Source organism: Phytophthora parasitica (genome assembly GCF_000247585.1).
Source record: "Phytophthora parasitica INRA-310 unplaced genomic scaffold supercont2.7, whole genome shotgun sequence".
Lineage (NCBI taxonomy): Eukaryota > Oomycota > Peronosporomycetes > Peronosporales > Peronosporaceae > Phytophthora > Phytophthora nicotianae.
The window spans coordinates 1,515,693-1,538,579 of NW_008648993.1; the positions used below are offsets into that span (position 1 = coordinate 1,515,693).

The 22,887-nt window shown below is 49.8% G+C and overlaps 8 protein-coding genes across 22 annotated transcripts; 4 read left to right on the plus strand and 4 right to left on the minus strand.

The window, feature by feature from the left end:
* Positions 1–324: 324 nt before the first annotated feature.
* On the plus strand, positions 325–2,292 carry PPTG_05510 (ribosomal RNA small subunit methyltransferase B). Its single transcript, XM_008899073.1, has one exon. The coding sequence runs from the start codon at positions 398–400 to the stop codon at positions 2,222–2,224; it is 1,827 nt and encodes a 608-aa protein (XP_008897321.1). The 5' UTR covers positions 325–397; the 3' UTR covers positions 2,225–2,292.
* On the minus strand, positions 2,291–8,385 carry PPTG_05511 (hypothetical protein; the record flags this gene model as incomplete). The annotated part of the gene is made up of 18 exons (XM_008899074.1): positions 2,291–2,719; positions 2,780–2,981; positions 3,046–3,369; positions 3,442–3,620; positions 3,691–4,113; positions 4,186–4,411; positions 4,481–4,680; positions 4,756–4,950; positions 5,018–5,464; positions 5,535–5,630; positions 5,692–5,934; positions 6,007–6,324; positions 6,388–7,101; positions 7,167–7,484; positions 7,563–7,619; positions 7,695–7,871; positions 7,937–8,122; positions 8,191–8,385. 18 exons carry the CDS (start codon positions 8,383–8,385, stop codon positions 2,291–2,293), a joined length of 4,929 nt encoding a protein of 1,642 aa, XP_008897322.1.
* PPTG_05512 (hypothetical protein) lies at positions 8,178–11,546 on the plus strand. The gene is made up of 9 exons (XM_008899075.1): positions 8,178–8,427; positions 8,496–8,679; positions 8,750–8,859; positions 8,929–9,004; positions 9,079–9,146; positions 9,224–10,371; positions 10,442–10,706; positions 10,789–11,094; positions 11,171–11,546. The coding sequence occupies exons 2-9, from the start codon at positions 8,601–8,603 to the stop codon at positions 11,423–11,425; spliced, it is 2,307 nt and encodes a 768-aa protein (XP_008897323.1). The 5' UTR covers positions 8,178–8,427; positions 8,496–8,600; the 3' UTR covers positions 11,426–11,546.
* Positions 11,504–16,135, minus strand: PPTG_05513 (hypothetical protein). Of its 7 annotated transcripts, XM_008899077.1 has the most exons (19): positions 15,884–16,135; positions 15,442–15,813; positions 15,271–15,375; positions 15,092–15,196; positions 14,948–15,027; positions 14,814–14,877; positions 14,615–14,728; positions 14,443–14,535; positions 14,152–14,376; positions 13,822–14,082; positions 13,568–13,751; positions 13,346–13,500; positions 13,117–13,281; positions 13,000–13,055; positions 12,770–12,922; positions 12,375–12,693; positions 12,186–12,299; positions 12,028–12,117; positions 11,504–11,969 (listed from the first exon to the last, which is right to left on the minus strand). In XM_008899077.1, the coding sequence occupies exons 1-19, from the start codon at positions 16,094–16,096 to the stop codon at positions 11,610–11,612; spliced, it is 3,228 nt and encodes a 1,075-aa protein (XP_008897325.1). In that variant the 5' UTR covers positions 16,097–16,135; the 3' UTR covers positions 11,504–11,609. The 7 variants fall into 7 exon arrangements, with proteins under 7 accessions (XP_008897325.1, XP_008897327.1, XP_008897324.1 ...); XM_008899079.1 differs by having other exon boundaries at positions 11,504–12,117; XM_008899076.1 differs by having other exon boundaries at positions 12,186–12,693.
* Positions 16,136–16,203: 68 nt separating this feature from the next.
* PPTG_05514 lies at positions 16,204–17,953 on the plus strand. 2 transcript variants are annotated; one of them, XM_008899084.1, is made up of 6 exons: positions 16,204–16,822; positions 16,899–17,020; positions 17,078–17,225; positions 17,303–17,395; positions 17,482–17,526; positions 17,606–17,953. In XM_008899084.1, the coding sequence occupies exons 1-6, from the start codon at positions 16,229–16,231 to the stop codon at positions 17,840–17,842; spliced, it is 1,239 nt and encodes a 412-aa protein (XP_008897332.1). In that variant the 5' UTR covers positions 16,204–16,228; the 3' UTR covers positions 17,843–17,953. The 2 variants fall into 2 exon arrangements, with proteins under 2 accessions (XP_008897332.1, XP_008897331.1); XM_008899083.1 differs by having other exon boundaries at positions 16,899–17,225.
* PPTG_05515 (pyruvate kinase) lies at positions 17,403–20,339 on the minus strand. 6 transcript variants are annotated; one of them, XM_008899086.1, is made up of 7 exons: positions 19,899–20,312; positions 19,698–19,812; positions 19,426–19,625; positions 19,130–19,355; positions 18,282–19,050; positions 17,899–18,207; positions 17,403–17,827 (listed from the first exon to the last, which is right to left on the minus strand). In XM_008899086.1, exons 1-6 carry the CDS (start codon positions 20,130–20,132, stop codon positions 17,967–17,969), a joined length of 1,785 nt encoding a protein of 594 aa, XP_008897334.1. In that variant the 5' UTR covers positions 20,133–20,312; the 3' UTR covers positions 17,403–17,827; positions 17,899–17,966. The 6 variants fall into 6 exon arrangements, with proteins under 6 accessions (XP_008897334.1, XP_008897333.1, XP_008897336.1 ...); XM_008899085.1 differs by having other exon boundaries at positions 17,403–18,207; positions 19,899–20,339; XM_008899088.1 differs by having other exon boundaries at positions 17,403–18,207; positions 19,698–19,835.
* Positions 20,217–22,240, plus strand: PPTG_05516 (hypothetical protein). 3 transcript variants are annotated; one of them, XM_008899092.1, is made up of 4 exons: positions 20,217–20,611; positions 20,703–20,849; positions 20,944–21,081; positions 21,160–22,240. In XM_008899092.1, the coding sequence occupies exons 1-4, from the start codon at positions 20,393–20,395 to the stop codon at positions 22,126–22,128; spliced, it is 1,473 nt and encodes a 490-aa protein (XP_008897340.1). In that variant the 5' UTR covers positions 20,217–20,392; the 3' UTR covers positions 22,129–22,240. The 3 variants fall into 3 exon arrangements, with proteins under 3 accessions (XP_008897340.1, XP_008897339.1, XP_008897341.1); XM_008899091.1 differs by having other exon boundaries at positions 20,944–22,240; XM_008899093.1 differs by lacking the exon at positions 20,217–20,611 and having other exon boundaries at positions 20,646–20,849.
* On the minus strand, positions 22,170–22,858 carry PPTG_05517 (hypothetical protein; the record flags this gene model as incomplete). Its single annotated transcript, XM_008899094.1, has 3 exons — positions 22,170–22,418; positions 22,496–22,557; positions 22,635–22,858. The coding sequence occupies 3 exons, from the start codon at positions 22,856–22,858 to the stop codon at positions 22,237–22,239; spliced, it is 468 nt and encodes a 155-aa protein (XP_008897342.1). The 3' UTR covers positions 22,170–22,236.
* Positions 22,859–22,887: the final 29 nt, after the last annotated feature.

Consider the following 22,887-nt stretch of genomic DNA (forward strand, 5'->3'; position numbering starts at 1 on the left):
GCTGATCTGCTGGGCGTCGTCCCGCTCTCGTTGCAGTGTCTGGCTGAGTGCCGCAGTCTTCTGCAAGTCCGTATTAAGCTGTACGATCTGCCGTAGGAGCGCGTCATACCTGGATCCAGCGTTGCCTGCGTCGGAGAAGCCTCCAGTCGATACTGGAGCCGCGGGCGGAGCCGCTGCTGCAGCTTCCATTGCCTCACAATTCGAAGAGTGATGGTCGCTTCAACTTTCGCGTCTTTTCGGGTATCGTCACTTAACAGTAAACTACTTCACTTACTTCACGTTTACTACTTCGTGATGTGGCACACCTCAACTTTCGAGGTTAACCTTTGCGCACCAGTCAAAACTGTGGTTGTCACCAGTTAGCTCTGAAGCGACACAGAAGTCAACGTCTAGAGCCATGGCGAGACCGAACAAGCGCAAACTGAGCTCCTCGCCTGCAGCCAAGCCTTCTGCGAAGCCGTCGAAGTACGCGAAGGAGGCAGCCAAGCAGGAGCAGCGCAGTGCCAAGAGCAGTAGCAACAAGGCGCAGCTCTTCGACTCAGATGAAGAGGGGCAGGATGACGAGGAAGAAGAGGACAGTGACGAGGAGGGACCCGAGGCTGACGAAGGATTCTCCGATGCCAACAAGAGCTGGTTGAAGCTCAAGAAGAGCAAGGGCAGCGATGATGAGGACGATGAAGAAGCAGAAGAAGAGGATGACGACGAGGAGGAGGAGCTCGATATTGAGCGTAAGGCTCGCCTCTTGGACGAGGAGGAGGCTCTACAGGCCCAGGAGGCCGAGGAAGAAATGCGCCTCAACATTGCTAATAATGAGCCGTACCACCTGCCGACGGAGGAGGAGCTAGCCGAGGAGGGCGAGGGTGACGATGACATGTCGGACCCTGCCGAGGTCTACCAGCGCATTAAGGACGTGGTGGAGGTGCTGTCTCACTTCAGCGCGCGTCGCGAGCCTGGCCGCTCCCGCGTGGACTACATGGAGTCTTTAGCTAAAGACCTGGCCGGATACTTCGGCTACAACCGCGAGCTGATCGACATGTTCCTTAAAATGTTCTCTCCTGCCGAGTGCGTCGAGTTCGTGGAGGCCAACGAGCAGCCGCGTCCTCTTGTTATTCGTACCAACACTTTGAAGGCGCGTCGTCGTGATCTGGCCCAGGCTTTGATCCAGCGCGGTGTCAACCTGGATCCTCTAGCGAAATGGTCCAAGGTGGGTCTCAAGATTTACGACTCGCCTGTGCCCATTGGTGCTACGCCCGAGTACCTTGCCGGCCACTACATGCTGCAGTCAGCTTCGTCGATTTGTGCCGTGATGGCTCTTGCCCCGCAGATGAACGAGCGCGTGTTGGACATGGCTTGCGCTCCCGGTGGTAAGACGACATACATTGCTCAGCTGATGAAGAACACGGGCACGATTATTGCTAATGACCTGAAGAAGCAGCGTCTCAAGGCTACAGTTGCTAATCTGCACCGTCTTGGCGTCAAGAACACGTCGGTATCATGCTACGATGGCCGCAAGGTGCCAAGTCTGTTCAAGGGTTTCGACCGCGTTCTTCTCGATGCTCCATGCACGGGTATGGGTGTTATTGCCCGTGACCCGTCCATCAAGACACAGAAGGGTGAGAAGGATGTACAGCGTCTTGCTCACTTGCAGAAGGAGCTGCTGCTGGCTGCTATTGATGCTGTGGATGCCAAGTCCAAGACTGGCGGATACATCCTGTACTCGACGTGTTCCGTCATGGTGGACGAGAACGAGTCGGTTGTCGACTACGCTCTGCGCAAGCGCTGCGTCAAGCTGGTTGACACGGGTCTGGACCACGGCAAACCGGGCTTCACCCGCTACCAGCAGCAGCGTTTCCACCCGTCCGTGCAGCTCACTCGTCGATTCTATCCTCACGTGCACAACATGGATGGATTCTACGTTGCCAAGTTTAAGAAGTACGCCAACACAATGCCTTCGGAAGAGAAGGAAGCCAAGAAGACCGCTGAGGAGCTCGAGGAGGAGGAGGAAGAGGCCAACATGACCAAGAAGCAGCGTGTCAAGGCCAAAAAGGAGCGTAAGCAGGCAGCCGAGGACGTTGAAGCTGAGGTGACGCAGGAGGACCAGAGCGATGTTGAAGAGGAAGACGAGGAGGCCAAAAGACCCGCGAAGAAACAGAAGCAGGCGCCAAAGAAAGGCAAGAAAAACGCTGGCAAAGGCAAGAAACCCAACCGGCCGCGCAAGAATTAGACAGCACGACTTGGAGCTCCGGTCCAAATTGTCCTTCAAGGGTAATAGATAACTTTTTTGTTCACTTTATCGCTCTTGGTATGTCAGCGTGGCCTTATCAACTTCAAATAGTTTGATGTGGTTCCACACGCGACAGGTAACATTGTGGCAGTTCATGAACGCGCCTCGGTCTGCACACGCTGTACAAGCAACTTTCAGAGCCGTCACCGCCTTTTCATGCCTCGTGGACGCAGTGTGAATCGCTAACAGGCTTCGTTGTTGGTTGGCAGTGCACTCCTGACATAGCGTGTCGTTACCAATAGACCCACAGAGTCGGCAGTGCTTGCTCAGATAGAACGAGTCGATGGATCGAAAGCCGCGACCTAATGGACGTGTAGACGTAGCGGTGTCCAGTACATGTTGACGAGCTTTCACCGACGATCGAGGCAACGCTGCGTACCACAACCGGATGTTGGCCCCCGTCAGCAGGAAAAGCCGTTCCAGACTCGGGATGATCTGCGTAAAATGTAATAGTAAGTAAGTGACAGTCTGAACCGATAGCAACTCTAAACGTACCTGTTTGTTGATGTAGTAGTGGTAGTTGATGCTGTATCGTTTCCGCTTGTCGAAGTATTCGTCGGGTGACACAACTAAGTCCATCAGACGCGCGCCGGGAGGTCCGTTTATCACAACATAAGGCACCCGTTCTGCATAGCGAGGTTCTGCTCGTGGATCCTTCCCCATGGCTTTTACGCTGACAAGTGCGGCAGGAGGAGCGCTATACAACAATGAACTAACAGTCAGATACAACCGCAAATGATCGGCGATAACGCACTCGATACCTTCCGTTGCTGTACGTTCCCAATCGAACTTCTTTCGCGAAGATAAACTCTTTCAGTGGGACACGGTTCTCCAAGATTTGGATCCAGTATTTCTCCATTCCTGCCTTCACCTTGGATAAGTCGCTGGATGCAAACAGCGTTTCAAGTGAAGCCTGCATTGCATGCTGGACCACACCGCAGGAATCGCGCCGAACAGTTTCAAGTCCTTTTGATTCGATGACGCCAATCTCTTGCGTCGGAGACTCAAACTTGTTGCCCACATAACGCTTCTTAGACACAAGAACGCAGCCCATGTATACCTTCTCCAACTTCAGCGTTACCGGCCTGACAGCATCAAGCAATATGAGAGCATGTACCTTTATCTAACCTTACAAATCAAACACGAGAAAAAAATACCTTGGATTCGAAGCGGTAACGGCGGCAGCAATTTCTTGGCCAATTCGGAACGCGTCCTGTTTAGATCTTCCCTTGAGCAGCACAAAAACGCTATCTGTGTCACCGTAAACAACCCTGGCGTTCCAGTCTGACCTTCCTTCTATCAACCGAACAGCAGCTTCAAGCGTGCATCTACCAGTCTATCACCAAAAAAAACGAGAGCGACTTAGAAATATAGACTCGAACGAGGTACGTGTGAACCTACTGTACCTGAACAATGGCATCGGCCAGTTGAGCGCATGGCATGCGTCCTGAGAACCCAGCCGCTGTGTACCCATACGTTACATTCGAAATCATTTTCAGCGCTAATTGGCGAGCATTCAGAACCTTTTCCAATCGTTCCTGAGATGACTCCTTTGCCGATTTCATCACCTTCTTCACCATAACCCGAGTTGACAAAATTTCGTCCAGGATAAGTGGAAGTACCCCGTGACGATAACTCTTGGGACAAAACAACGTGCCGTTCGGCGCAATTATGATATCATCTCTGCACCGCAACAGTCCGGCAGCGCTGGGAGTATAATCGACGACCCCAAGTGACGTCTCCAACTCGGGATTCAAGCCGTCCTTCAACCGACCCAGTATGCTGGAGTAGCACAAATTATACCCTATCACAAGTGAAGGATAGAGAGACTACAATTCATAAAATTCAAAAGCCAACATTGTTAGAAATCAATTTACAACACAAACAAGAGCATACCGCACCTGGAAATCAAGAACCACGACGGGGTCTGGATAGAAGCTTGAATAAGGCTCCATTACTAGTGGGATGCACTCCATCGGGGCTTGGCCAGCCACTTGGTTTCTGCTCGGTGATACCAACAGAAAATTCTTTCGCTTCGTCACACGCAACATGACAGCCTCCACTCGGTACTGTGAACCCCGAGACAATACGGAGTAGAAGTCGATTCCAAACAAACGTGCCATCTCGCTGAATTAATAGCATTCAGAAACACAAGGTTAGATTGCAGCGTGACGAGATTGAATGCAGTGTGTATACCTGGTTCTTGTGATCAGCTGCATTTTTGATAGGATTTGGAGATTAAGCGTGGCTCGTTCCAAATAATATCGGATCACCTTCCAGCGCATTTGGCCACCTTCCTGGAACCATGTCGTCAATTTTTCAGCGGAGTATACTGGGTAAGTTCGTTTTAGAACAGCCCACACAACATCTTCGAGAGCGTAGCGCGACAACTTAAGCTAAGGCAATTAGGCACATGTGTTAAAACATGAGAGCTCATATAACCCGTAGCGAGAACGAACACTGCCACGTACCTCAGATCTAGTCATTCGCCAGAGGTTCAGTATATACCTTCCGTGAAGCCATAGGCCAGCTGCCTTGTTCACTCCCCATGTTGTACCGATAGACGCTTCCTTTTGACTGTCACCCTCTTGATCTGGTGCTGTGGTTGTATTTCGAGGATCTATCGGGGATGACGGAAGGCGAGAAAGCGACTGGATAAGGTTAATCTGAAAATTAACCGCACAAGGTTAAAACTGCGCTTGCGATAATAAACCAGCCACAACCGAAACTCACATCCAATTGGGAAGCTCGATCGACGAGATATCCGATAGAGGCCTTTTGAACTTCAAACCCTGTCAAGAAGTCGGGATCCCACCGCCTTACTAGATCCTCCAGCGAGTGCAATAGTTCACGCTCGTCTAAAACAATTGACACTGCTATCTCGCTGCTGTCCACGCATAAACCCACGCTCTCGAGTGTTGCTTGCTCCAAATCGTCCGGTTTTAACATGATAAAACCGCGTTCCTTTGTCTTGAATTCAGTTGGCCCCTCTTGGGCCTCAACCGCATAGCATATCACGTTGACCGGGTCGTGGAGAGGGTTTGGCAACATAGTGCCACGCGACCCAACAAATATTTCAACGGATAGAATTGTTATGTTCGACAAGATAGTCGACAAGGTCAGCTTGTTCGAGGGCGATATCGTTGACGTCAGTGACGGTCGAGCACGCTTACGTCGTACCTGGACAGAAATGGCATGAAAGCATTAGCAATATTGTTAGGTGCATTATATATCTGGTTAAATCTCGCACCTTGGCTGGAGTTTGACGATTTCCGGCATCACTGACCCAAGCCTTGACAACGGAAGCGTCTGGCGGTAATCGTGCTGGCATCCGTAAACGGCGAACCTTTAAGAATAACGAGAACGATAAGACCACTTCGTAAGAAAACTACTCTATACCTCAATACCTTTTCACCCCTTTCATAAGGGGCATTGGGTGTCTTCAAACAAGAGAGCTTGCACCACGGAGCATTGCTCATTTTGTCATTGCTTCCACCGCTGCAAAGCGGGACTAAAAGCTGACGTGTCGCGGCGGTATCAAAAACGGGTAGGTTGCTTGTATTTTGCGGTGTAAAGTCGAACTTCTTCCCACCAAAAACCATAGCCTTGCTGGGTATATCGACTGCGTTGCTGTAGAAAGCAGGTTGATACTACAGCCATTTCCACCTTGAAGTCAGTTGAGTGTAATAACACGAGGAACCCACGCAAAATGCAACACGTACCTGCAGTGGATCCACTCCGAGAGTGTGTGACGATTCTAGGATCTGGGCGAAAGTAGGGGGATCGGGGCTAAAGACCCATAAGCGATTGTTGCCTGCTACTGCTCTCGCTGGTGAAGCCTTTGGATTTACTCGGAGTGGCTGCGGATGTGGCGTTAGTGAGAGTTGGAGACGATCCACTGGATCGGATTCCTCTTCCAGTGGAGTTAAAGGTATCGGTTCATGTGGTCTCGGTGGTAATAGATCTTCAATATCACCAACCAAGGGTAAATCCTCCGGAGTGGCCCCAAACCGAATAGACCTAGCAGCACTAGAAGATGACTTCACATTTTTTTCAGTTAGCTCGCAAATATCCCGTATAGATTCACTTACAAGGTTTCATACCTTCTTTGATATCTTCTTTGGAGTACGAAGAACCACACGAGGACTTCCAAGCTCGCTAAGTGGACTTGCAATTGGACGAGCTTCGCGCCCCGCAATATCCCACCAACCATTGACTTGCGGTGTACCCGTTTCTTGACTCGTGTTGTGTTCCTCAACGAGACGCTGTGAAGCCAAGATGTCGCCAATTTCGTCATTTCTATTGTCCCATTTGCCGATACCGTCGTCATCATCGTTATCATCGGGTGTGTTGTACCCATCGCGCTCGTGTTTTACGTACCATTCATCCTCTATGTGGACCGGTTCGCCCTCTCGTTGCATCTCCAGAAGAATATTTACAATTGCTTCATCCTCGTCAGCTGTCTTTTGCTCTGAATCACGCTCGAAATCGCTCTCATGCTCCGCTTGACTGTAAGAAAATTCGCTCTCGACAGCAAATGAATTCCCGCATGACATCACGTCACCTGCAGACAGTGGATCATCATCACCACGTTTGATTTGCTGATCTTCTTCTTGCTTCTCAAATTTCTTCATCACCGCGTCTACCGAATCTCTCATCTTCTTTTGAAAAAATGATTGCGATAGCAGGGATGATGCTGATGCCGCCGGTGAGGCACTCATTGAAGAATCTCTGGGTGTAGCAGGGTTGCGTTGGAGGCTCAGTGACATCGTCGGTGTTGCCGTCTCTCCGTTCTGGATACGTCGTTGCCGTTCTTCCTACCATTACACAGAACCATTAGCAATTAATATATAAGAAATTATGGTAGTGTTCGCCGACGTACCTCCCAAATAGCTGCCAGCGACGGCACATTACGTAGCTCTCCTGCGTCCTCAGCTGCTTTCTGCTGCGATTCAAATTGCTTGGGGTTCAAGATGCATGCAGCTGCAACATCAGCCTCTAGTGCACAACTGGATTGTCGATCATACCATCGTTTCGGAGTTTGAGGTACCGGTGCATATCGTCCTCTTACGGCAAATGCACTATTGTCCAAACCATTGATCTTTTCTGTTAGGGTGGTGGGGAGCAAGACAGCGTGGTATCCGTCCGACTCTTGGACTTCTGCTAAATGGCCCTGCGTCACTGGAAGGGGAAATCGGAACTAGGTTGGCGATCGTCAAATAAAGCTACTCCATGCTATCGTAATTAAAACAACTGAGTATTGTGCTGTGGTCCGTACCTTGACGTTGCCGAATGCCACGTAGTTCATTCCTTCAATATTGTAATCCGCAAATACCTGCACATAATTGTTGGTCAGCAAAACAAGTTAGTGTTCGTGCAACATTAATCAACATTAATCAAACTACCAGACCTGAAGCAGGAACGGGATGTGTGCCTCATACGGTTGAAATCGTCGTTCAGCAATTCCTCCACTTTCCAGCAACTGTACAACCGATGTCACCACTCGTGGATTGTACAAAAAGATCTGCACGAACAGCTTTGGCCTCGGATGGTACCCGTAAAACGGCGTTCCTTGCACTATGAGCATCTGCCAGCAACTTAATCAACCACTAAAACTTCATTCTGCCATATCCCCACAGTTCCATCACTTACCTTGGCAATAATTCTACTGGATTTGAACCTTGTTGTTGCGTTTCCATTGTTTTGCTGCCTTTGTTGCTGTTTGGAAGCGTTAGCAGCCTCGATATCCTTGGCCAGTCGAGGAAGCAGTGTCCGCAAACGCTCTGGGTCCTCGAAATCCGGGTCGTCCTCCGCGCGAAAGTAGAAATATGGAAATATCTGAACATATGAGTATAGTTGAGTGAGTAAGCGACACAAAAAAGTATGAAAGTAGAGAGAAAACTCACGCCGTGCACGTGAATGAGAGCCTTTTGTCCGGCAGGCGTAGCGCCAAAGATACGGACAACTGGAACCTCGCGAGCGCGCAAATAGCAAGGAGATGTGGGGATCTTCTTGATGGCATTGACAGGCAACGGGCTATTCATGTAGTAATCCACCACCACCGCCTCCACCCGGAGTTCCTCGACATCCTCGTCGTCCATATTCAACGATATTTGGGCACTCAAAACATATTTATAAAATCAGTACGTTTTGCCATCAGAAATTAACCTACCATATATCATAACAAGAAATGTTATATGCGTGCTGACAGGATATTTGGTACAGTGTACCCCTGTCCCTCCCCCTGCGCGAATGCGGGAAGGTCTGCCACAACGTAAAACGCACCAAGACCGCACCCAGCAGCTAGAGCAGGAGCATGAACCGGCACGCACTGGCCGAGGCCACGAGCTTGCACGATGGTCCTGTTCCCGTCTACCTCATGGAGGAGATCTCCAGTGCGTATTTGTGTTGTTGCATTTGCTGCAACGTGAGTCACAGAAGTCTAACACTTGTCCTTGTCTGCAGACGCAACAAAGGCTAGTGATCGTGACGCAGAGAAGACGGCCGACTATATGCTCGGGAGACTCAACAAAAGCAACTTAAATGTCAAGCTCAAGGCGTTGCAGATCATCTCGGTGGGTCTACAGGCAGCAGCTGATCCTGAAGAGCTTCTGGTAGAATATTAACGCTGTCATTGTGCTTAGTATTGCATTCGGGAGGGCAGTCCTGCCTTCACAGAGGCTATCAGAGAGGAGGAACAGGAGATCTCGGCCTATTTACGTGCGTTTAGGACAGTGTAGAGAGCTTTGGAGCTCCAGAGACTGACGGTGCTACTGTTGCGACGTTGTGTACAGAATTTACGGGCCCTCCGGATCCGGTATATGGAGACGAGAAGTACCGCCGCATTCGAGTTGCATCGCAGGTATTTGAGTGTAATTTTAATCATGTGATGGTGCAGAGAGCTCACTCGTCGTGTCGTTCGTTGGCTCTGTATTATAGGAAGCGCTGGTGTGTTTGAATGACGGATTCCTGTCGCGTCGGAACGAGGCACCGCCACAGCAACAGCCTCCGCAACAAGAACAGCCACCTCAGGCTGGCGCGAATAGCTGGCAGGCGCCACAGAATGACAATGCGCCGTCGTATGGCAATTCCAATGCTTATAACCAGGGAGGTCAGCCGGAACGTCAACACTCGAATGTCGGTGGGTCGTGGGGTCAGCCGCAGGCTTCGAACCGCCCTGCTCCGTACCATGATAACCCATCCGGAGGCTACAACGGCGCATCTGGCGGTGGTTACAATGGTCAATCCGGAGGTTACAATGCCCCTTCTGGGGGGTACAATGGTCCCTCTGGTAACACCTACGGCGGTAATAGCAGTTATGGACAAAATGGGGGTAACTCGGGCGGCTATGGCTACAACCAGAATGGTCCTCAGGGAAGTTATGGCCAGAATGCACCACAACAGCAACAGGCAAGTGGTTTTAATTCGTGGTCATCCTCGTCCAGTACTGGCTTAGCCTCGAAGATCTCAGGTGCAGGTGTCTGGAGTAGTTCAGGTTATCAGAAGAAGGACCCTGCGATGGATAACGAGCCACGCTACAACCCATCTACAAGGCGTGACAACCGCCCCACAGTGTTGGTGGGTCATTCGCTTAACTTCCCCAAGCCGGCAGGTGGATTTGGCAGTAGCAATACGGGTGCGACATCAGGGCTGGGTGGATTTAACAGCGGCACATACAACCCGAATGCTGTCCGAGGTGCTACCGCTGGAAACTCGTACAATCCGAATGCTATGGGAGGCAGTGCGCGAGGCAGCTTCGGTGGTCACCAGTCTGGTGGTCCTCCGTCTTATATGGAAAACACTAATCGCATGCTCAGTGGCAATACCCACCGTATCGGAAGCATGGGTCTTCCCGTGAATGGACAGCCGCTGAATGATGCACCGACGACGGCCCTGGGTAAGAAGGCTGAAGTATTGAAAAAGATGGGAACAGCAGCACTAGAGAAGTGGGATCGCCGCAATATGGACAAGTCGATGGCTTCGTCCTTGGCTGATAACGACGAACTACGTGCGGGCCCACAAGTGATTGACCACGGTTACTACCAGCCCAATGCTCAGCAGGGAACCGGCGGAGGTGACACGAGCAGGTACGAACAATGTGAATATGCTGATGATGTAAAGGATTGTCCTCATTGTTGTTGACTTAATGTAACGCAGGGACTATGAGCGCACGATGATCGATAGCTTGTGCGCACCCGCGGGGCTATCACGCGCGCCACCCGCAGACGGGCTGAAGCGCTTCGTTGATCTTGCACAGACGCTGGATGCTCAAAGTATTGGCGACATCTTGCTTGACAAGCTGGAGGATGACACCTGGCAAGTTCGGTTGAAAGGTTTGCACGTGATCCTTGCGCTCCTGGATTCTCCAGGTGCTGCTCCGTACCAGGAGTTCTTCGAGGAGAACGCGGAAGTCGTCGAGGAGGTTCGTATTGCAATTATCAAGTTAGTTTCTTGTTAGAGTATGTTATACTAACGAGATTTGTCTTCCATGTCAAACATCACAGTTACGAAATGATGCAAAGCCTAGCGTAGTATCTAAAGCGCTTCAGGTACTGCGTGCTCTTGGTTACGCAGACGAAACAGATCAGGCTCCCCAACCGACTGCCAAACGCTCGGGCTCTGCGCGAGCACAGCGTGGCAGCCCCATTAAGAAGCCACCGCAAGAAGTGGATCTCCTTGGCTTTGGCTCGCTTAGTCTTGAGTCATCTGCTGGTCCGGTTGACCAAGGTGTTCAGGGTACTGCCGATCTGCTTGGTTCTCCTATCCGTTCACAGCCCCCACCAGCCCCAGCACCTCAGCAAGAAATCTCGGTACGTCAGATACTGCTTCACATTCGGCATAGGTGAGTTTAACTAACTCATTGATATTCTCCTACGTATTCTGCAGCTTCTGGACGGTTTTGATACACTAGGAAGCTCTACGTCATCTAACCCAACATACTCTCAGCAGCCGCAGCAACAGCAGTATTACCAGCAGCCTCCGCAGGATGAGCACAACAAGGCGTTGGGTCACTTTGGGAAGGACCTCTTCGCTATAGCCAACTCTCCGCGCAGTGCAAACATGGCTACAGGTACAGCAGCTCCTAATGCAGCTGATGGAGCGCGACTTAGTGGTGGACAGTCGGCATTCAACTTCATGTAGAGTATGTGTGCAATCAATCTGTAGTGTTCATCGCGGCCAGACAGGAAGAATTCACACTCGAACAATGAAAATGAAAAGCGTAGGCATGAAAAAAACAATCGACTATTATAATGCTCCGCACCATGCAACATCTCGCTGGGCCATGGACTCAAAGTGACACGTCTGCTCGCCGTAGTCAATAAGCTTATGCGCGAATACGCTTCTTGGCAGAGCCGTTGACTACACCGCCCTTACGCTTGCCTTGTTTTCCGCAGGCGATGAACCGGTCAGGATCCCACAACTCTTGCCGAATATTGTTGTATGGGCCGTTGAGAATGACCATGACTTTCGTGTCGCGGTGATAAGTAAGCCCAGTAATGAGCTTCGGTGTGATGAGGAAGTACTGGGGCAGCTTGCTACCACATGCTGACTTGGTGATGCGCTGGAATACCTTGCGCTCGTTGTACACATCCATGCCCTGGTTGATCTCATCCACCACTCGGAATGGGCACTTGGTGAGGCTTTGGAGAGCCATCAGGTACATGATAGTTCCGACAGATTTTTCCTTAAGAACGAGTTGTTAGCTGGCTAAATATCAACAGCCTCAAAGATGAACCACGTACTCCTCCAGATTGTTCCTCAGCTGTCATAGTCGATAGTTTTGTATTCTTGCGGAACTGGGCGCGGCGCTGGATGCCCCATTTCGCGACATCCTTAAAAAAAAAAACGAACAAGGTATCAGTTATGAACGTTGATGTCAGTTCACAAGCAGTGCACTTACTGGGTCTGCATCATCCAGCAGAATTTCACCGACACAACCGATGTCCTTGAAGAATTCCCTGAAAGAAGTGTCGATTTGTTCCACCACTTCTTTGAGATCGGCATGCCATTTTCCCTGTTGATCACGACCCAAACGTAGCAGGACGCGTAAGACGAGTGAAACCTCTTCATTCCATTGTATAAAACCCACCTTGATTCCGTTGATAGTGTCTTCGCCATGGGTGACGAAACTTTCCAGATCAGACAGGTGGGCTTCATCGTCCCGAATTTCTTTGCACACGCGTTCATAAAGTTCGCGAATAGTTCTATCACCACGGAAGCATTCAAGAGCTGCCTTGTTGTTTTCAATCTTGCCAAGCAACTCATCCAAATCGTCTGGAAGGTGGCTAAAGCGCTCTTCGTAGTCATCCCACGGAGCCTCTTCCTCTGCTTTGCGCTTCACGTCCATCGCCTTCCTCGCTACAGTCAACAGATTGTCTTTTGCAAGCTGGTGGGCTTCCTTGAGTTTCCTAGAAAAAAATCAACGTCGAGTCAGAACACAACAACTCGCGAAGAATGCATGGCAACAAGCCCATGATACTTTACCGAAGAGTGGTCTCCATTTGCTTCAAGTGTTTTTGAGTGAAATCCACTCGAACTTGTTGTGTGCCGAGCTGCAGCGCTAGGCATGCCTCACGAGCACTAGCCCTGAACAGATCCTTTGAAAGCTGCAAACAATTCTTGATCTGCTGGGCTTGCCTAAAGAATAGTGACAATAAACAGAAGCGTAGTCAGTGCATGAATCAGAACCACTTCAAACCGCTCTTCCAGCTTACTTCGATGCCTGATTTCTCAGCTTTCGCGTCAATGCCTCCTCCTTAGCTGAGACATCCTGCAAAAATCTAGTAAGTATCTGCGTAACATAACGATATTGTACTTAAGTTTGTACTCACTTGTGCCAGCTCACTCTTCAGTGAATAAATCTTGTTATCACCCTCCGTAATCTTATCATCCAAGCGGATGATCGTCTTCCGCTGAGAGCGAATTTCAGTGATGCGATGCTGTACTTTTCGCTTCTCTTCGGCATACTGTTTCTCCTGAGCTTTAAGATCAGTAATCTGGAATTTTACCAATTGAGTTAGTAACATCCTTCCTCTCAACGCAGCATTACAGTCACTGTACCTCGTCTTGGATTCTTCGCTCCCTGGCTTCCAACTCGTGCAGAATGTTTTTCATTTCAGATTTCTCGTCCTCGTTCGAAGTTGACGCCGCAAGCAAACGAGGGTTCAGAAGGTCATTTGTACGTGTTGTCACGTTACGGTTGCCGTACTTCGAAACTTCACACATAGCACAAAAAAGTGAGATATGATTCAAATACATAAGTGCGTACGTATCACTTCATACCTGAGGTAACGTATTTCTTGTACGGAGTGACGAAGGCTGACTTCCGTTCTGATGATGCGATGTCATTGAAGATCTGTCCACCTCTGTTAATGATATCTTCCGTCTGCTGGGAACCAACCATAACCGTGTGGAGACCGCCGTGGGCCCGAAGAGCCTCGTGAACGATGTCAGGTGCAGTCACCAGCTATCATGTCATAAGAAAACGAACAAATCGTCAGCATCCCTAACAGGAATACGTGAAGATAGAAACATACCTCATCCAAGAAGCCTTTGATGCCATATCTTTGGCGATAGTCGTCCATCTGCTGTATCGAGAATGGTCGATGAACAGCATGACATGTGCCATTTTCCACGATCACAATGGAAGCTTTGACGCGGCGATCAGAATTGCCGTTATTCACCTCGCGGAGAATTGTGTTGTAATCATCGTAGCACTCGGCAACTAATGCTCCCAGAAGCCATTTCGGTAGAGTATCTTCAACGTACTTGGCGTGCATCGTTTCGTTGAGTTTCATCTGTAGGAATGACCATACACATTGACGTTAAATTACGACTTACGGGTAAACAAACAACAAGTCGCTTACCTCGAGTGCAATAGGGCCCCACACTTTCCGCTTCAGCCGATGCTGGTTATTCTTCGCCCAGTCAGCAGCGTAGACACAGTCAGGATCAGCCCTCTGGAGAGCCAGACGTCGCTGTACATCCTCGTTGTCAAGTTTCTCGAGCTTACTGGTCACTTTCCTGCGCTCACTATCAACGTAGGCTAGCTCACGAGAAAGTGCTTCTCTCTTGCTGCGGATTTCCGTTTCCTGCGCAAGAACGATCACCTAAGCATCAGCAACCATACCTTTGTCTACGTCACTGTTTAAACGCACCTCCATATCTTTTGCGCGCTGTTGCCTTTCCAATTGTTCCTTTTGTTCTTTAAGATCATCATCATTAGGCATCCCCTCGCGTTCCTTTCGCCACTGCACAGCATCACATTCATCAAACAGTAATGAGTCGACTTAATCTACACTGGATAGAATAAGTGTAAGCAATACGAACCTCCGCTACATCGCGTTCCAAGCGCTCAAGTTTTCGGCGAGTGGAGTTGTGTTGGTTACGCAGTTCCTTGACATCGGACAATGTTTGGATTTGGGCGCCTTCCATCGATTCAATCTGCAGAGTTAAAACAGTCAAGTCAATACCCCGTAAGCCAAATAAATAAAAGATAGCTGGTGCATTTGGCTCAAGATTCACTCACGTGGTTTTTCTCCTGCCGAATCCTGTCAACAAGTTGCCTTTTCTCACTGTCCACCTCGGTTTTTCTGGATTTATCATAGCAACATTTGATTAGAACACTAATTATTGCAGCCGCAATGCACATTCGTCACACACTCAGCCTTCACGTCATCCAGTTTAATCTGCTCTTTCTTTAAGAGGTCCACCAGAGGATCGATTTTCTCTTTGCGCTCTTTCTACATCATCATAATATCACATTTTATTAGAACAATGTGGACTAACTAATGATGAAGAACGCACCTTAATTGCTTCTCTGCAGCGTATTTTCTCCTCCTTGAGCTCCTCAACTTCGGCTTTTGCCTTTTCAAACTCAAGCCACAAACACTTTTTCTCCATCACAGCAGTCTGCACACAATGCCGACCAGAAATCATGAGTTATATAGCCCAACACCTCACCACACTACCAGCAATCACTGTACCTCTTCAATGCGTGCTTCGTAGTCTTCAATACGCTCCACCTCTTTCTGTCTCTGAGCGTTCTCACTCTTCTTGAGCTCCAACGCTGCACGTGCATGTTCTAGTTCCTACAACCGACAAGGCTCTCAGCAAACTGCACTACAACATACGCATTGGCCATAGCTGTAGCTTACCCTTCCTTTGTCCGACATGCTGTGTTGCAGCTCAATAATCTCCTCATGTTTAGCAGCCAAGTCACTGTCCGTGATGGCGTTCTCTGTAGCCTTGAGTAGCTGCACAGCATTCATCCGAGAGAACTCACCCACTTTATCCTGCGGTAGAAACTGGCACAAGTTGTCGATCTGGATATGGGCGACCTCCATGATACCCGCCACGTTCTTGAGCGTCGAGTCTTTGCCATTGACCTGCCACGTGCTCTTATTGTCCCGAAAGATGTTGCGTCTGATGACTTTATTACCACGTTCGAAGAACAGCTCAATCTCCGTATAACCGCTCTCTTTCTCGTGGCGTACAAACTGGCCAACCTTGTCGGCTCGACCGAGTAGCTGTAGATTTAGCGTATAATATATTAATTCCACTTTGGTACAATAACTGGTAGACTGCAGTACACGGTACCTTGGTGCTGCCGGCCAAACCGACACAGAGTGCGCAGACGATGGAACTCTTGCCTGTGCCGTTAGGTCCCAGGATCAGATTCAGACGTGGGCCAGGGTAGAACTCAGCATCCGAGTAGGTCAAGAAATTGTGCAACTTAACGCGGTAGATCGATCCGTCCACGTACTCGTCCGAGCCCTCGGAACTCGAGACAGTCACGTCGCCCATGACCATCGCTCTACTTTCCGACAGTAAAAGAAACCTTTTCCCGCGAAAAAAATGCAAAAGACTAGGCTTTGTCCTGTATTAGGCTAATCAATCCTAAATTTAAGTTAATTTAGGTTCAACACACGAATCACAATAGTGATGGCGTCGATGGCGCGAGCTCCATGGCGCTTGGCGCCGCTGACGCGCATCAGTGAGCGCCAGGCGCTGCTCAAGACGGTACCAATGCGCAGCTGCAACACGCTGTTTGTGCCGCCTCCACAGTTGCCGTTCACAGGCTTCGAAGTGTTGTTTTTGGGCACTGGAGCAGGCTCTCCTTCAGTTCGACGCAACCCAACTGGAGTATGTCTACGTCTAGCGCGTAGTAACTGGATGTTCGACTGTGCTGAGGGCAGTCTACGTCAACTCATTAAGAGTGTCGTGCGCGTCCCACTGACCACGAAGTTTTTTGTATCGCATTTGCATGGAGATCACGTGTATGGACTTCCCGGGATTCTGTGCACACTGGACAACCACAACGCCGAGTACAAGGACCCACAGACGAAGGAGAAAGCACCGAGGCCAATTGATGTTTATGGGCCATTGGGATTATTTTCGTATTTGAACACGGCGTTCTCTACGAGTAGCACGTGGCTCGCGAACTTGAAGATAACCGTCCACGAGCTGGTATCTCCCGAGATGCTGAACAAGACGTCGAAGCATGAGAAATTCATGCGCAACGCACCGAAGCATCCTGTAAGTGTTGGTACGCTGAGGTACAGAGCATGAGATTGTAGAGCTGACGTGGCAATTGGAATATTTTGAATTCTAGAGTTTAAAGCGAAAATGGGTGCATGTGGAGTCGGATGGAAACGGGGATGTATGGAACGTCCTGGATGACGGAAAGGTTATCGTGAAGGCAGCGACGTTGAAGCACACAGTCACGAGTTTCGGGTATGGATCTTTTTTTAAGGTTGCTTACTTTTTCTCACAACTAGCTTTTTGGGATAGTTACGTCGTGGAGGAATATCCCGTTCCGGGGAAACTGGACTTAAATGCACTGCGCAAGCGAGGGCTGCCGCCTGGACCGAAGTATGGCACGCTCAAGCTCGGAGGGAGTGTTGAGCTGCCTAGTGGCGAAATTATTCACGCATCTGAGGTTTGTGGATAGCTTCGCTACAATTGTGTGTATTGTTGTTCGAAGCAGCTAACACTGTAAATGATAAAAAAAATCAGGTAACCGGACCAAAGGCTCGTGGGCGTAAGGTGGCCATCCTGGGTGATTCCGCAGACTCCTCACGGATGTTTGACATTGCACAGAACTGCGACGTGAGTTATGACCAAATTTCTCGGAGTGTAGTATATGCTAAAGGAATTGCTAACTCTGTGGTGATGGTGGGGTTCCTTCTGGGCAGGTGTTGGTTCATGAAGCAACGCTAAGTCATGACATGGTGAAACAGGTACGGGTCATTTGAACTATAACAATTCTTGAGCATTCACCTAACGACCCTAATCTAATGCCAATGATCACTGGTGCAGGCAGTACATCGTGGGCACTCTACAGCTCGCATGGCTGGGTACGCTGCAAAGAAGATGAACGCGACTTTGCTTGCGTTGACTCACTTTAGCCATCGCTTTCGACACTGGTCGGCTGATGCCAAGTCACGCTCAACACTCCATCTGGCGTTGGAGGCCCAGGGATCATTCGGGCGACGAGCTGTTGTTCCGGCATCAGACTTCCTACGCATTCCAATTCCCCGCCTACCCCACGAATAGAGTAGATTATTAGATAGAAGACCACATAGACATCGCCGACAGGACCCGTAATTCACCTGGAGTTTGACCACTCGGAATTTCGTAGGGCATGTACTCTCTGATCTAACACTCTTTACATCTTCGATTACGTGAAGGGAACGTGAAGTCCACTCGTAAAGCTATTCTTTGGGCTCGTGTAGCCCTTCTTGGCCACTTCTATTACCTTCACCACGTTAGTGGACGCCGAGATAGTGTCGTCTAATCCGTGAACCAATATGACTATTTCGCCACTCTGAATCAATCCCCGCTCCTTCGCGTACGCGATAGCTTTCAGCGTAAGATCCTCTATCCCTGCCATATACTCGACCAACAACGCTGTTACCCCTCTGCAGAGTTGAAAGTAACAAGTAATCACGTTAGAACAACTTCCTTTGAGACTTCCCAAAGCAGAATGACTTACCTAGAAACCCCAGAGAGCTGCCGTGCCGTTAACGTCGAGGATGTGACAGCCAATATATTGGCTTTAGGCCGGTATTTTGCCAGTAACTTCGTGCTGGAACCCGTGTCGGTGATCGAAATAATCAGTTTGACGCCCATGTCGAGAGAAATTTCAACAGCTGAACTGGCGACCGATTCGTACATGCTCACGTGCTTGCTGTTTGCTGCCCGGTGTAGTCGATATACCTCAGCATAGTCTAGCGCTTGCTCTGCTTCAACACATATCTTGGCCATGGTTTCAACTGCTTCTTTCGGGTACATGCCCTTGGCAGTTTCTGCTGATAACATCATAGCATCTGTTCCGTCCAACACTGCGTTCGCCACGTCGGTGCATTCAGCATTAGATGGAATTATCTTCTTCGTCATGGATTGCAGCATCTGTGTAGAGGTGACCACGGGTTTACCAGCGCGATTCGCCTTACCGATAATCATTTTCTGAGCCAAAAACACTCGTTCAGGTGATAACTCCATACCGAGATCGCCACGGCTCACATGAATGCCATCAGCCTCAGCAATAATCTCGTCAATATTCTGTAGCGCCTCTTGACTTTCAATCTTTGCATGCACGCGTATGTGACGACCTGCTTCACCGAGACACTCACGGATCGCTCGAACATTGGCAGCTGAGCGCACAAAAGATCCCGAAACGATGTCCACTCCATTGGGGATTGCAAAGTTTAGCAGATCATCCTCGTCCTTCTCAGTGATGCCCGGTATCTGAATAGCAGCACCTGCGCATACACAAGGGAGTATCTCTCAGCTCAAGGTCACCATGGAGAAGCACTGTTGCATCACATGAAGCCGACAAACCTGGTAGATTCATGTTCTTCTTCTCCTCGAGGATATGGTCATTGTGTACACGAACGATGATAGACTCGGGCAAACACTCCTGTACTGTCATCACTAGGCTTCCATCATCGCACAAAATCTTGGAGCCCACCGACACAGAAGTTGGCAACTGCTCATATGTACAGGCAATGCGTGAACTGTCACCTTCTATACCATAATCTGTAGTGATCTCTAGCGTTTGTCCAGCCTATTACCGCAACATCAGACATTCATTAGCTGCAATTCCGGGTTCAACCCATCGCTAGATCACAGCGCACCTTCAGCTGGACAGGTTTGTGTTCTTTCAGGAAGCCACTGCGGATCTCCGGGCCCTTGGTATCTAGCAAAACAGCGCAATGGCAGCCAGCTCGCGCAGCCATCGCCTCTCGCAAATTCGATAGACTTCTCTTGTGCAGTTCATGGTCTCCATGGGAGAAATTCAGCCTCGCCACATTCATGCCAGCATCCAGAAGTTGTCCTACCATACGCAAAACCCACAGCATTAGCTTCTTATAATCCTACTGCGTTCAAACCACTATGATTCTCATACCCAGCATGTCCACAGACCACGACGCCGGGCCAATGGCGCAAATAATCTTCGTTTTGCGTGCACGGGCAGTCGTTGGCGTCAAGATCTGCTTGATTTCAATACCCACGTGGAATTTCTGCATCATTTCATCAACAACAACTATCGATTAATCATTCCCACCAGCCAATCCACGAGCAGCTCCGTTAACGGAGACCTTCTTACCGCAGGCTTGCGCGCGATGGATGAAGAGTCGTGTTTGAACACATCATCGAATTCCTGCGACAGCGAGCGGTAGCGGTGCCAACTACCAAGCTGCACGGGTGGGAAGCCACTTACACGCAGCTGGTCATAGGCAGCGGACGGCACATCGTCCTTAGACCAGCGTCGCAGACGCGTCAGCGTTCCCGTGCGCGGATTCCTGCCAACGGCGTGGCGCTCGCTTGCACTGCGACGCATTGGCGACAGGAGACTGCGACGCTATGAGCCAGCCACCAGGTCCGACTTGTGCCTTCCAGCTGAATGATTCGATAATGCGTTGCACGTTGCATTTCTTTTAGCTGCATCTTCAACCCTATAATTATGAAAATGGTGCGAAACCCTAATATGTACATAACCCGACCCACAGGTAGAGGTTGTTGAACGGACGTGGGTAGATCATCAAGAGGTCGCTGGAATTGAGCTGCTCGTGGGCACCGAAGATTGCAGTTGCTACCAGTATGAGCGAGACGACGGAAGGCAACAATCTTGCTGTAAATACGGCGAGGAAAGCGCCGCCATCGCTGCTGAAGACGCTGCTGAGCAAGGGGCATAGCGCCAATGACGCTTTGACGCACGACGGGAACAACGCTTCGATTATTCTGGACGATAAGACATCACGCGAAACGCCGTGGACGCCCAAGAGTTTAGGGAGAGCGAAGACGGCCATTATATACAAGGTGGGTCGGCTAACTGCGATAAAGTGAGTGATATCGAGAGCCTGATGAGATATCTCCACTTGTGACAATGAACATCTGATCGAACGAGCAGCAAACGCTGAACGACACGTTGCTGGTACTGGAGCGCAATATGTTCTTCATCAGTGGCTGGGTGCCGTATTTTGTGTCGTTGCAAGAAGACAGTATCCTAATGTTTACGAGTCGAGAGCGGTGGGAGCAGGGCCTCAAACCCGACAAGGTATTTGAGAGCTTCGCCTTTGACATGTAGAGCTGCTAGCTACTACAGAGATGCATATTCTAACGACCGCTTTTGCATCTGCATGGTGATGTAGGTAATTGACTTGCACCATTTGATGCTGCTTGGCGACATGAAAGTTGATGTGATTGAAGGAAGCTCGTCGCTCCACGATCAAGACGGCAACTTGCGACTTTTCCGCCGCAAATTACTGGAAACAGACGAGCTGGATGAGGTAAGGCCCACTTTTGGTACTACTTTAAAAGTTCCAGCGGGAATGTCAGCTTACCACGTAAAAATATTGTTTTACAAGTGGCTGAATGAAGAGCTTCGACAGAGTTTAGTCGTCTCGTCGGGCAGTAAAGTGGATACTCTTGCAGTAAACAATCCAAATGCGAGTACACATTGCATCCTGGAGTTCGGTTCATACAACCAGAGCACGTTCGAGTTGTGGTCGAAGGCGATACGCCACATCCTGACGACGAAACGAGAGGCGCACGTCAACAGCTTACGAAGCAATCAGACTAGAGAAGACACAAATTCAAATTCAGTAGCCACTGATGGATTTGCAGCTTCGCAAAAGTGCTGGGTATCTCCGGGGCAAGATTCCAGGGTGACGCTACTTCAAAGTGAGATTTGGTGCAACCGCGTACTCTCCGGTGAGAAGGAAAAAGCCGAGTCTGAGTTCCGACGGATAGTAGCGATGGAGAAGTTAGTAGCACAAGTGACGCACCCGCAGATGGCTTTACTGGTCTACGAGAAGGTTAGTCGCGTGCACGAATTGTTCTCAGCCAACTGCAGGCGAGAAATTGAGAGGCTTGACGGACGAGAAACACCGATGCCAACGGAAACTCTCAATTTCTTCGCGGACCATCTCAAGCGAAAGTACTCTGTCTTCTTGATCCTTGCATTGGCCTACGGGGTCGAAGAGGAGGAAATTCGAGAGGCGCATGAGCGGATGTGTCAAGAAAATGCTGCCGTGAATGCTGGAGTCGGTGGCGGCATCGGTGAGCAGCAACGACCCGGTGCTTCCTACGGTTTCGAAGACCCAGAGAGCCTCGAGTTGTATGAGAAATACCGTGACGCCGCATTCAATTACCACAAAATGAACTACGGAGACACTGCTGCTGCTGAAGAGGAAGACGCCATCATGCATCTGCCTGTTATGCTTCAAGTTGCGATTGTTCGACATGACCACGAGGAGTCGACCGCAATGCTCTCCATTCTGAACACCGTCAAAGCTCGGCTATTGGAGCATTGCACTCAGGAGAATGATTCCTAGTGCTGTACTATCAGAGCGTCGGGTCATGGTGTGTACCATTTGCATGATACAAAATCAACTCACAATAAAAATGTAAGAATGAAGCTTCTCGTCTTCCATTGTTCACCGTCACATGCGTGTATCGTATCCCTCGTAGTTCAGCGGATCGCTTGCAAGAACATTATCAATGTGATCGTGAATCTGGTGTATCGACTGCCGAAAATTCGGCTCGTTGACATAGTACTTCACAAGTCCTTCCACGCCAATTTCCTCCGTTTCGGCTGCAGACACCTCAACAAGCGGGTCGACGCCTTAAAAATTATCGCACAAAACAGTACCAATCTGAATGCTAGGTCGTCGTGGTTTATCGAAAGCAACCAAAACGCACCCCAGGTCTCCATCATGACCCCGGCAGCCCGTAGCGTCTCCTCCTGGTCACGTAGACGAACTCTACAGCACGAAGAATACGAAGACCAGAATAAGCCTTAATTTCACTTCAGCACTCCAGTTTGTCCTGCCAGAATTACGTAAGAGCGTCGTTGTTGGCCATCACAACACGCAGCAACCTTCCTCGCACCCGTACGCTTTTAATACGGTCACGCGAGATGCTGAACACAGCCGCAGAGCTTGGTGACGACGAACCCGCAGTAATCGTCAAGCATAGACCGCTCACGGCCAAAGAAAAGCGTCGACGAAGTGCCTGGAGTCCGCGGCCCGCTCTTCGTTGCCGCACAAGTTGCACCTCGAACATGGCGGGCGAATACTGCGGACTCAGGACCA

Excerpts from the sequence above, each read along its gene's own strand:
- PPTG_05510 (XM_008899073.1), top strand. The coding sequence starts at position 398 with ATGGCGAGACCGAACAAGCGCAAACTGAGCTCCTCGCCTGCAGCCAAG.
- PPTG_05515 (XM_008899085.1), bottom strand. The coding sequence starts at position 20,132 with ATGCGTCGCAGTGCAAGCGAGCGCCACGCCGTTGGCAGGAATCCGCGC. Across the intron at positions 19,626-19,697 it reads GTGGTCTGTGGACATGCTGG|GACAACTTCTGGATGCTGGC; the intron begins GTATGAGAATCA and ends TGCGTATGGTAG. Across the intron at positions 19,356-19,425 it reads ACAAACCTGTCCAGCTGAAG|GCTGGACAAACGCTAGAGAT; the intron begins GTGCGCTGTGAT and ends TTGCGGTAATAG.
- PPTG_05516 (XM_008899091.1), top strand. The coding sequence starts at position 20,393 with ATGAGCGAGACGACGGAAGGCAACAATCTTGCTGTAAATACGGCGAGG. Across the intron at positions 20,612-20,702 it reads AGACGGCCATTATATACAAG|CAAACGCTGAACGACACGTT; the intron begins GTGGGTCGGCTA and ends TCGAACGAGCAG. Across the intron at positions 20,850-20,943 it reads AGGGCCTCAAACCCGACAAG|GTAATTGACTTGCACCATTT; the intron begins GTATTTGAGAGC and ends ATGGTGATGTAG.
- PPTG_05512 (XM_008899075.1), top strand. The coding sequence starts at position 8,601 with ATGAACCGGCACGCACTGGCCGAGGCCACGAGCTTGCACGATGGTCCT. Across the intron at positions 9,147-9,223 it reads GCATTCGAGTTGCATCGCAG|GAAGCGCTGGTGTGTTTGAA; the intron begins GTATTTGAGTGT and ends TCTGTATTATAG. Across the intron at positions 11,095-11,170 it reads CACCTCAGCAAGAAATCTCG|CTTCTGGACGGTTTTGATAC; the intron begins GTACGTCAGATA and ends CGTATTCTGCAG.
- PPTG_05514 (XM_008899083.1), top strand. The coding sequence starts at position 16,229 with ATGGCGTCGATGGCGCGAGCTCCATGGCGCTTGGCGCCGCTGACGCGC. Across the intron at positions 17,226-17,302 it reads AAATTATTCACGCATCTGAG|GTAACCGGACCAAAGGCTCG; the intron begins GTTTGTGGATAG and ends AAAAAAAATCAG. Across the intron at positions 17,396-17,481 it reads ACATTGCACAGAACTGCGAC|GTGTTGGTTCATGAAGCAAC; the intron begins GTGAGTTATGAC and ends CCTTCTGGGCAG.
- PPTG_05513 (XM_008899076.1), bottom strand. The coding sequence starts at position 16,096 with ATGGTCATGGGCGACGTGACTGTCTCGAGTTCCGAGGGCTCGGACGAG. Across the intron at positions 14,083-14,151 it reads GGGGCCCTATTGCACTCGAG|ATGAAACTCAACGAAACGAT; the intron begins GTAAGCGACTTG and ends TCATTCCTACAG. Across the intron at positions 12,694-12,769 it reads CAAATGGAGACCACTCTTCG|GAAACTCAAGGAAGCCCACC; the intron begins GTAAAGTATCAT and ends ATTTTTTTCTAG.